Source organism: Pecten maximus, chromosome 16 (assembly GCF_902652985.1).
Source record: "Pecten maximus chromosome 16, xPecMax1.1, whole genome shotgun sequence".
NCBI classification, from domain to species: domain Eukaryota; kingdom Metazoa; phylum Mollusca; class Bivalvia; order Pectinida; family Pectinidae; genus Pecten; species Pecten maximus.
This window is the reverse complement of record NC_047030.1, coordinates 14076436-14088919: the sequence shown is the minus strand read 5'-3', so window position 1 is coordinate 14088919 and position 12484 is coordinate 14076436. Positions and strand designations below refer to the sequence as shown.

The window sequence follows — 12484 nt, the reverse complement described above, 5'->3', positions numbered from 1 at the left end:
GGTATTTTTCTGTATTTTTGTAGCTTCTGCCCTGAACACAAATGGCGGCGCACATTCAGTCCTAGTAAAAAGTCTATATTCTCCATAGATGGAGAAAAGAGTAAGTCCAATGATCAGAAATTAGAAAACAACCCAAAGAGCCAACTACCACAAGACGTACCTATGACAGCCAGCCGCCAGGGCAAGGAGGACGATATAGAGGAGGAGCTTGAGGAGGACATGGAAGAGGAAGATGAGGATGCGGAGCCTGCCTGTGATAGCGATGAGGAAGGATTGGACCCTTCTCCAAGGGATCCTGATTTCCTTATGTCTCCTCGCAATGTCTGCGGAAAGGTGAAATATAACGGTGCATGTAACCGGTTTCCAAATCGCCCAACACATTCCTCCGCCAACAACACTCTGCTGAACGAAAGTGAAGATGACAGTGAGGAGGAGGAGGAGGAGGAGGAAGAGGAGTTGAGCGTAGGAGGAAAAATAGCAAGTTTAAATATCAGTGATGCCTCCATGACCAGACCTCGCAGACTTCAACGCAGTCAAACAGACCTTTTACCAGGGAGAAATAAGCCAGATTATGAATCACAGCGTCTTCTTTCCCACAGTGTACAGGAGTTGCCTACTAGATTTCCTGTTATTGTCAATGATGTTGGTAAAGCTAAGCTTAGTTATAGAAATGGACATGAACGCATTAAACATCTTTCTGAACGATGTCTCGCCTCACCTAGAAATGCACAACCTGCCAAACAAGAAACTATGTTCAAGACAAAGAGAAAGTCAATGGAAGAAAGACGAAAAATCTTCAAAGGTTTGGAACAGTCCAAATCTGTGCTTTTGATTAATAACGATATTTCAGATGAGGATAGCGATGACGTTGGAGAGGAGACTGACAAGTTCAAATCCATATCAGATGAAGGACATGCCAATTATCATGCATCAGATGAACTTGTCAATTTTTCACCGGATGATCTTGCCAAACTACCACCTGATGACTTTGTGAAACCTTTGTCCAATGAACTTGTCAAACAGCCATTAAATAAAAACACCAGTCCATCACCAAATGAACTTGTAGATGTAACAAGAGAGGAAAATGACATAATTGAGAAACCAAATGAAGACAATATCACAAAGGAAGATGATGTGTGCCCCGAGGTATGTAACGGACTTGAGTATGATGACAGCAAGGACAACAGCGAAGAGGACGAAGATTTTATTGATATTGTACAGACAGTTACATCACCACAGAGCCAGGACGAAGAAAATGTCGACGATGAGGAGAACTCATCTCAAGGTGACCATGTTGTCACCAATTGACCTTATGACCCCAGTCATGTGACAGTCATGTGATAAGGGGTCATTAGGTTAATTGACATTATAAAGTTGTTGTTGTTACCATAGTTACTTGTATGCTCCTGCCCTGCCTCCAAACAGTCTCATGGCTTCACCTACAATTTTAAAATTCCTCATTTTTAATCAATCGCTATCTGAATTTATTGATGCAGTTTAGAAGAAGACGTTTCTAATTCACATGAAAGCTTGAGAGAAGATTAGATAGTTTAAAACACATCTGTGGTGTCATTCTTACAATTTAGAGATCTTTTTATAATTTCATGAATGAATGACAAAAGATCACAATTTCTTCTGGCATATTTTCAATGATATCATTTATCAAGATATTTCCATATAATTTTGGCTATGTCATATGTAAAAAAAAAAGATATATCATTTTATACTCTTTCATGTTTTATTGTAAAAGAGAACCATAATCTACCTGTTTTCATTTAGATCTGTGGGTTGTGTGGAGGTTACAGGAAGCTTGTGTACCGTCGTTCATTAGTTATGTTATTGTTGAATTACTGTGAGGATATTTCCATCCCTCAGGGTATTAATGCATGTTACTGTTAGTTTACTTTTAATTGTTAAGATTTCACTTCGCCATTTTATCTTAAATGACTATGTAACAAAGACCAATTTATAAGTATTCTGTATTTATTCACAAATAAGCCCTGTCCATATATATGCCCTGTCCATATGTAAGCCCTGTCCATATATATGCCCTGTCCATATATAAGCCCTGTCCATATATAAGCCCATGTCCATATATAAGCCCTGTCCATATATATAAGCCCTGTCCATATATAAGCCCTGTCCATATATAAGCCCCGTCCATATATAAGCCCTGTCCATATATAATCCCTGTCCATATATAAGCCCATGTCCATATATAAGCCCCTTATTGCTTTTGCAGAAACGTTTAATTTTAAAATAGTAAGCTAAAGTTGATTAACAAATAAGCCCTCCCTTTAATACTTAACTTTTACACAAGGGGATTGGGCTTATTTGAGGATAAATAAGGTACACAATTTTTACACAAGTGAGGGGGCTTATTTGAGGATAAATAAATTATTTACACAAGTGAATTATAGGCTGATTTGAGGATAAATAAGGTACCAAGTTTTTACACAAAGGAAGGGGGGCTTATTTGAGAAAAAATGATTTTTTTTTTACACAGGATTGGGATGATTTGGGCATAAATAAGGTGCAAAATTTTACGCAAAGGGATGGGGCTTATTTGAGAATAAATGAAATTTTTACACAAGGGAAGAGGGCTTATTTGTGGATAAATAAAACTTTTACACAAGCTGATTGGACTGATTTAAGGACCAATACGGTATATACATGTAGTCTTGAATACAGGTCCATATACCAGACATTTAAATGGTGTTAATTTACTGCTTGTCTGTGATGTATTTTTTCCTGTGATCATTATTATGGCCAGATAAACACTGGGTAGACCGGGTAATATACACAGAAACGTACAGCAAAGAGTCTCATACAGGTATAAAATTGATATAAGTACGTATTATTATACATTACTTTAAAAGGACCGTAACACGCTGCAGCGATCTCACGCTATCCTCTTGTGAAAATGTATTTTTTTTATTGATAAATAAAAAAAACATAATGAGTTATTGTCATGAATTTACAGTAGAGGTTTTTGCAATTCATGTTTTTTGTTGCTGAAAAATCAGTTTTTAATTAAGTTCATCAGATATATGTATGTGAAGACTTTCTCAACACAACTATATTGTATATGGAGTAGGAAAAGTCACTTGTTATACTGAATAAGTTTTGGTTTCTTGATAGATAAAAAATCCTCTCATGATGTGTCCATCTGATGGTATATGGTAGAGATTAAATCCCAATGAAATCTTCATTCTAAACCACCTTCAATTTATAAATTTGTTTATCATGAAATTTCATACACTTACAACCATCATTTGTACAAGTTTCAAACATCTGGGGTCACTTAAGAATGAGGCCACATGTAGTTATTTTATATATTTTGCTTTATCAACTCGTATTTTGCATCCAATTCTCATGAAACTTCATATACTCTGGTTCCATTTCTGACTAATAGCATGACAGGATTGAGTATATATATATATAATCTGTGATGTCTGAACCGTTAAAGTTTGAATTCCTTTCTAGCAGACTTGGTATAAATTTGTTGTTCTATAAATCATTGTTTGGCTTTGTTACGTATTGTTAAGTCATTGCCATTGACTTATATACTGATTATTATGGTATCCTATACCTATAAGCACCGTTTACACAATGTATGTGGCCGTATATATAACACACCCATCCTGTGTTGTAGATATGTGTATTTGTTGGGACTTTCCTAGCACACATTATAACTACACATGCATTTTATGCCCAAGTCATAACCTTGTTATACATTTGAATGTTAAACATATATTTTTATGAGAGAATATGTCATACCTGCTATGATCTGTGATATAACCCCCCCCCCCATTACTTTAGAGGTACATGTATATGTTTTAAAGGTTCATTACACCTGTGTAATTTGTACACCTGTGTGTGTTTGCACAGGTACATACTTTGGGGCAGAGAATCCCTAAATAAAAGCTTGTATCCGTATAATTTGAGGATCATTCATTTCAGAGGAGGGCCAAAAAATTGATGTTTGAAAATGAAACTATCAGATTTTATTGTACTTTTCTATGATGTTGTAAGTTGCCAGTGAGCACACATCAGTATGCCAACTGTATCCGGTTGTGGCTAACTGTCATTCCTGATTGGCTATTGAAACTATTAAAAAGCACAGAAGATTTCACTCTGTAGATTAAAAAAAAATATGAAATGAAATTTAAGGATTAATTTGTGCAGTTACATTCAGCAGACTGAAAATTAACTCCAAGGATCTTCAATCTTAAATATATAGAAAAACAATGAAATTGGAAACACTCCCTATATAGTAACACCAATGAGGAAGCTAAAGGAAGACAATTTTTTGATTCGTGCCCTGACCCGGGGCGTCAATCTCATGATCTTATTGCACCTAGCTAATTGTTTAGAGGAAATGCCTGCAGAGGTATACCACTGTATCACATACATGTTTGTTAAGCTTGTGGATCGCAGGCTCTGGACCATATACACTACTTTGTGGCGATTAACCTGCTTTGATGTAGATAACGAGGTAAAAAGCAGACATTAGAAGGAAACGTTATAAATAAAAAATACCCCACCTACACTATCCTACCTACAAATTAATCAGTGACACCTAAACACATCGGCTTTCTGTGCCGATCAATTTCAGGCTATCAGTGGAGTTGGACATACTTATGAATGTCTCCTCTCCGTACTTGATAACCCTGCGCATGTATAAAACTTAATGAAAGATTGATATGTAGTGCGATGCATCTGGTCACATGCTGATGTGCTGTAGTCGATGGCAAGTCTCTGATCATGAATGGCTCCCTGAGGTGCACTGTGTGAACCCCGTTCAGGGTACACTTGTTAGGTGTGAGGCGGGGTCCTATTAATTGACTGCTGGATTATGCAAGTCCTTTTATTCGCATTGCAATTACATTAGAATTGGCTCTGCATTAACTCATCCCAGAATGTACTGCAAAACTCTGACTTTGAATTCTTCAACATATTTCATTGTTAGGTCTACTATTAATGGTTTACTATCAATGTATAAAATCTAATAATATACCAGTAAATGAAGGCTTGTGCACCAAGAAATCTTAGTTTTTAAAATTAAAGCAATAGATTTTTACTCCTGAGAATAAAATCTGACAGAATGTATAATGAAATTTTAATCTCTATCGGATCACACAGTTCTATCTACTTTACATTACTACCAATGCAGTCACTCCGAGATAAATGATACAAATCTATGTTTATTAAATATTCAGACAGAAATATAAACGAATGCCTTTGAAGAAAAGGCAAAGAAATCTGCCAACATATCTACTGGTAATCGATGACAACAATTTTGACTTCAGGTGAAATTCACAGAAGACCGACATGCAATTGTTTTCTGGCTGTAAAACAAGGCAAAATATTTCACTACAGATTTTGACTTGGTATTGACTAAATATTAAGCCTTTAAAATGTTTACATGCATTGTATTGGGATGGGCTATAATACGCCCCCCTTCCCCTTCCCCTCCCAACACAATTTTTTCAGTCATGCTGTTTTAAACACTGTCTGTAGTGATGAGTAAGAACTGTAAAACATACAAAAAACTAATGTCAACATAACTAATTAATATTTTAAAACTTTATTGGTATTATGCCGGGCGTAGTTTGGATGATTGATGTTTGGATTATTGATGTTTGAGAGACTTAGGAAACTGATACTCAGGGATATTCAATAGACAGTACTACTGGATACATAACAGACATTGACACTCAACTTGTACAGAAATATATTCTATTGTATTCCGTCTCTGAGATCAAAAATTCTAAAAACAGTGTCAGTGTTAGACAAACTGCTCTTTAGAGACATATTTTTCAATCGTTGAGTAAGCCTTTCTTTATGTCCAAATCAAATACACTGTAGATGTATCTCAATGAAAACTTATATGTGATATTTAAAATTACAACAATCTCAAATGTGACAATATGTACAGAAATTACCTATATCTTGTAAAGGTAAAAGTGATGTACAATGATCTGTTGGCTTGGGAATGTGTGCCCGCGTGTCATGTCGTGGGGGATAAAATATTTGTGGTGAGATATATTAGCATGCTGTGATATGTAATTCCGTCTATGATTAGGTCCGTCCATTGTTATAAAATTTTACCTTCATAATATATATACCATGTATATCCATATTGTGTCAAATGCTGAGTCAAGCTGTTGGGTGTATTTTAAATGCATTGATTTTAATTTTGATTTATTAACATTCCATGGGGTTACTTAGGTATATTTATATTGTTAACTTTTATTATAAAGATATGATTTTATGAAACTTGTGTGTCTGATTTTCAAGAATTTTTTTTTATTATTTATTCATATATGCAAGGTATATAAAAACAAATCAAAACATATATTTATATACTGAAAATTTATGTGTGCAAATAAACATATGACTGTTTTGCTATCTGTTTTCAAAAATAAATTTTGTTTGTTATATACTGAATTACTGACTTTAAGTTCATTTTCAACTTTCTGTCCTTCTGAGCCACATGTCAATCAGTATTTTTTTGTCAAATTTATATATACATTTACAAATACTTTATATCTACATCAATATATCACTGTTAATTATCATAATTAGTGTAAGTGTGCAAAATATCTTAAGAATTTTAGAAAAAAAATGCTTTTCTTTTTTATTATACAATATGTACCATATTAATGGAGTAACAGCCATGTCATTATACATGTAGTAATTAAAGGCATACATGTTTGAATCTGATACTATACAAACACAACTGCCAAGAAAACTTGCCAGCACGAAATATGTGATATCAATTGACTTTGGAAACTACTGAATACAGCTATGAAGATGTATATTTTTAAAGGGTTCTGATTTTCATTGCTTTTGAAAATAAAATTCAATTGAAAGTTCATAACATCAAAGGAAAATATAATATGAAGATCCTACATTTCTGAAGGTTTATGTATCATTCTATAAGAAATAAATTGGCCTTTGGCAAGTACTAGGTGCAATGAGTTTTTTTTTTTTTGTAACTTAAATTAATGTTGATTTTAAGTAGAAGTGCAAAGTACGACTTCCTATAAACAAAATGGTGTTATATATAGTGTTTATAGATTTCCATGGACCTTGTTCCTGGATATTTTCCATGCAGTATTAAAACCATTTTCCATGGATTTTACAAGTATGTATGGACCTAATTTTATCTTTCCTGAATAATGTCCATAAAAATTAATATTCCAATGTACTCCATGGAACTCCATTGCAATAGTGATGGATTCTCTGAAAAATCTAAAGCCAGGTTAGATAATAAACACATACTGACAAAATAAAAAAAAACCTAGATTTTAAAATAGGCATTTGCAAACTGTACAGAAGCCGTTAAATATAATACCTCATCTCATCCTTATGTTCCTTCGTGTATCCAGGGATATTAGAGCAAGTTGGTAGTTTGATTTAGCTGCATTTGTACACAGCTGAAAAGATCATTTGATTTCTGATTTATTCCTTCACCTCAAACACTTATAGACTCGACTCAGGCACAATTTGATAGTTGAAATAAATTTCCTCAAAAATATATATAATTCAAGCAAGAACAACATGAGGCAGGAAATTTTGTGGATTTCTGAAAAAAAATGAATGTAAATGGAGATTTTCTAACCCCTTTAGGAAAACATGTTTTGGATACTACGTTATTATTAGTGACATATTGTTGAAGTGTAAATAGGAGAATGTGACAAATCACATACAACTCTAGGATAAGCCGTCTCATTTTAAATTTGCATGAACACAGGTGAATGATGCCAGGAAAAAAGGTTACCAACCCACTGTATTGATGTCACTATAATTTACCTTCACCTCCAGGTCAAATATGTTATCCATATAGATATAAAATTTCTAGTAAAATTATATATTAAGTATTTTATTGAAATATATATTTTTTTTCCACAAATGACATGTATATTAAAATTAGGTTATTATATAGGGCTTAATGGTGAACAACCACCAAAACATCAAAAAGACCAAATATATGTAAAAATATTAATGATCCTTAATAAATACTTGTTTTACATTCATTTTCTAAACAAAACTTAATTTTTATGTATTATTCGTCATTTGAAAAATGACATATTTTTCTATGTCGGAGAAATCATAGCCGCTGCACACAGTTATCTCCCTTGCCTGTGACGTCATTTGAGACGATCAGAAAATCATGCGAGCTGTCATTGATCTCAAAAGTAAACAAACATCATGTACAGTGTGCAGCATTGACCTCCACCAACAGCTCCAACGAAAACAAGAAGATTATTTCGTATGTTTTTGTTTCCAAAAGATAAGAAGTTGAGGACAGCATGGACAGTAAAAGTGTAAAGAGACAGATTTTCTCCATCAAACACAACATTGTGTGAAGACTACTTCGATCCGGAATGTTTTCAGAGAAATCCGCGGTTGAGGTCAAAGGTTAAAGGTCGAACAAATGCAACATTTTCCATAGCATGTAGCTATATAAAGTTTATTGGCTCTTTCACACAGCATTGAGGTACAAAATGAAAGTATCAAAATGTATCTAGCTGTGTACACACACTATATACACTATATTATGTAGGTATAAAACATATGTGGATGATGATTATCAAGGTTAAGGAAAATTGCCCAAAAGAAGGGTTGGAGAACCAAGGTCATGGCCGTTGATGTGACTTCAGGTATGGAATGTGGGATTTCCTGATGGAGATTTAATGGTGGTCATAGTGAAAGATGTTATTAGTAACTGCATGCATTTCATACAATAGGTACATTAATTAAAAGACAATAGCCCTAAATCATATCACTGAAAACAATATAACTTTTAACTTTACTGATTTTACAAAAATTGTAAATCAAGTTATATCAGTTTATAATGTTAATTACTTGTAATGGCCCAGATGGAAGAATGAGTGAGGTATGTAACTGTGGCAGGAACTGGTCCGGAGAAAACGCCTCTAGTATATTTGTTAGGAAGGTGCACCATCATATCTTTTTATATCTGATTGGGCACAAACCCTGGATGCCTATATAGGTCACTGAAAGAAAAGTATACAATTTACCACTTCGCCATCTAACCACCCTGAAAGACATGTAGATCTCCAAAATCCATTACATACATGAACTTAGATATTCAGAAACCCATCAATCTGATTATATAGTGTTTAATTTTTGTCCAAACAGACAGGTGGTCCATCTCCAACAATAAAAATTACCTCAAAAAAAGATGTTACTGGAATATTTTGTCGACATTAGAATTGATAATGATGTCTGAAATATTTAAATGACTCAGAAAGTAAATATAACTTCTTCCTGTCTGATATGAAATTAAAGTTATGATAATTTTTAGTTTGTCATTTTAAAGGTTGTACTATGGAATGCATGGCTTCCCATTTATAATTACTTGGTTTCGTGAATGTTTTATGATATTACAGCATCATTATGGCTATGATTGCGGCATATGGGGAATATCAAAGTTTCTGGCTAACCTGCTATGAAGAACGTGAGAAAGAACAAGCGTTCCTCTGCATACCCTGATGAACACACAATTTATTGCCTCTAACATTTTTGTATTCTTTAATTTTCCCCATACTTAATGGGCACATTTAAAATCATCCTCATATAGAAATGAACTTGTTTTGCCGTGAGCAAAATATTTCAATTTTGCATGGACTGATGGATATCATTGCAGAGTGAATGCAAATTGTGAGGTTAAGAAAGAAACATTCCTGAATGATTTCCTTAAGCTGGCTTTCTCACCTGACATATACTCCCTCAAGTGAAACATTGCCAAATGATAAAGTGTAGAGAACATGTAAAAAAAACCCATTTAAACATGATACGAATTTCTGAATCAGAAATTTGTCAAACCGGTTTTAAGGTACAAGGGTGTGGGTGTTTTATAATTGAAACATTACTCCCATATTTGGCAGTGTTGTATTCATCCCAATAACCGACCACAGACCCCCTATCACATGTACATACCTGGTACATTTCACAGGCAGACTTAATCCTATTTCTAAATTTTAAAAACAAGTCTGACATCTGTTTACCTTGCCACTCATACTGTACAAAGCTAACTTCCTGGTTGTTGGCCTTTCATATACACTTAAAACGCATGGAATCTCTGCTCATGGTGCTTATAACCTTTTATAGTTTTTTAAAAGATATAAAAACTGAGAATATAATTTGTTTTAATTACTTGTAGGTCTCCTACTTGTGTTTTTTCAAATTGTAATACTAATAATAGTAATAATTCCAAAAATCCGTTATTCATTATATACACTACATATATATACATGTAGCTATTGTATTGAAATAAGTACAGAGGTAGTATACCCTTTCCACTAACAGGTTCAGCCAATAACATGCATGTATTTTCAATAACCTGTCTATTTTCATTAACTTTTCATGCAACAAATACCCACATAAAAAAATTAACACATAAACAACACACAACAAAAATAACTTCTTTTGTTATAAAGGAAAAACAAAGTTCTTCAGGATTGAAACTCATTACACTTGTACCTGTACTCCCTGACATAACTATTTGGCCCTCACGACTGATTTGTCAATGTTACTTATGCTGAAATTGTTCTATCCTGTGGTACTCTTGTTGTTGTTTTTTTTATCAAGGTATCTGTTCTAATTTTTTGTCATTTGTTGCTGCTGTTTATTATTTGGCAGTGGTAACACTCTACCAAAGAATCAATTTATCCCAACATGTACAATTTGAAATAGAAGAGAAAAAAAAGGTTAAAATTCCTTAAAATCCATACGAGCTATAGACCAATGAAATTAATTACAAATATTTATAGCAAACTGTAGGATATAGCAAGGGATTGCACCACTCATCCCCTGGTAGTGCATGGTGTCGCTCTGGCACCCAGGCACTTATAAAGGGGGTATATGACAGAGTTCTACTGACACTATGTAGCCCGCTGCGTTTTCCCTATTTTTATGTGTGTAATTCCATTAAGACTGCTTGAAGTTATATTTGTACATTTCAAGTTAAGTGTTTGGACATTGAAGTTGATGTATTCTTATCTTTAAAATGCTAAAAGTTTTATTCATACAGATCGTGTAATGGGTACAAAAACATCATGTGATGGTCGAGCTGGTGGCAGTTAGAAACGAAAAATTTTTTACAAAAGATATTATAAAGAATAATTAAAACAGCCCGGGAGAAATACATGATGATAACATGTTAATGGAGTATCACTGCGGGACTTGTCAGGCCTGGGATGGCTCTGAAACAAGCCTTGTTAAAATGTCCTCAAAATATTACCATAAAGTATGGTCAGGACCTCCTCAAGTATTTAGAATTTCTATGTTTTCTGTTGTACAGGAAGTACTTTAGATCATCTGTTGTACAGGAAGTACTTTAGATAATCAGTTGTACAGGAAGTACTTTAGATCATCTGTTGTACAGGAAGTACTTTAGATCATCTGTTGTACAGGAAGTACTTTAGATCATCTGTTGTACATGAAGTACTTTAGATCATCTGTTGTACAGGACGTACTTTAGATCATCTGTTGTACAGGAAGTACTTTAGATAATCTGTTGTACAGGAAGTACATTAGATCATCTGTTGTACAGGAAGTACTTTAGATAATCTGTTGTACAGGAAGTACTTTAGATCATCTGTTGTACAGGAAGTACTTTAGATCATCTGTTGTACAGGAAGTACATTAGATCATCTGTTGTACAGGAAGTACATTAGATCATCTGTTGTACAGGAAGTACTTTAGATCATCTGTTGTACAGGAAGTACTTTAGATCATCTGTTGTACAGGAAGTACTTTAGATAATCAGTTGTACAGGAAGTACTTTAGATCATCTGTTGTACATGAAGTACTTTAGATAATCTGTTGTACAGGAAGTACTTTAGATAATCTGTTGTACAGGAAGTACTTTAGATAATCTGTTGTACATGAAGTACTTTAGATCATCTGTTGTACATGAAGTACTTTAGATCATCTGTTGTACAGGAAGTACTTTAGATCATCTGTTGTACAGGACGTACTTTAGATCATCTGTTGTACAGGAAGTACTTTAGATCATCTGTTGTACAGGAAGTACTTTAGATAATCTGTTGTACAGAAAGTACTTTAGATCATCTGTTGTACAGGACGTACTTTAGATCATCTGTTGTACAGGAAGTACTTTAGATCATCTGTTGTACAGGAAGTACTTTAGATCATCTGTTGTACAGGAAGTACATTAGATCCTCTGTTATACAGGAAGTACATTAGATCATCTGTTGTACAGGAAGTACTTTAGATCCTCTGTTATACAGGAAGTACTTTAGATCATCTGTTGTACAGGAAGTACTTTAGATCATCTGTTGTACAGGAAGTACATTAGATCCTCTGTTATACAGGAAGTACATTAGATCATCTGTTGTACAGGAAGTACATTATATCCTCTGTTATACAGGAAGTACTTTAGATCATCTGTTGTACAGGAAGTACTTTAGATCCTCTGTTATAC

At 34.0% G+C, this 12484-nt stretch overlaps 1 protein-coding gene across 1 annotated transcript in view; it reads left to right on the top strand.

Annotated features, from left to right (window-relative positions):
* Positions 1-6978, top strand: part of LOC117345280 — a 100159-nt gene extending 93181 nt beyond the window's left edge. Inside the window, exon 5 of the mRNA XM_033908331.1 lies at positions 24-6978. Coding sequence (XP_033764222.1) covers positions 24-1308 — 1285 coding nt within the window. The 3' untranslated portion in view covers positions 1309-6978. The remainder of the gene's footprint in view (positions 1-23) is intronic.
* Positions 6979-12484: the final 5506 nt, after the last annotated feature.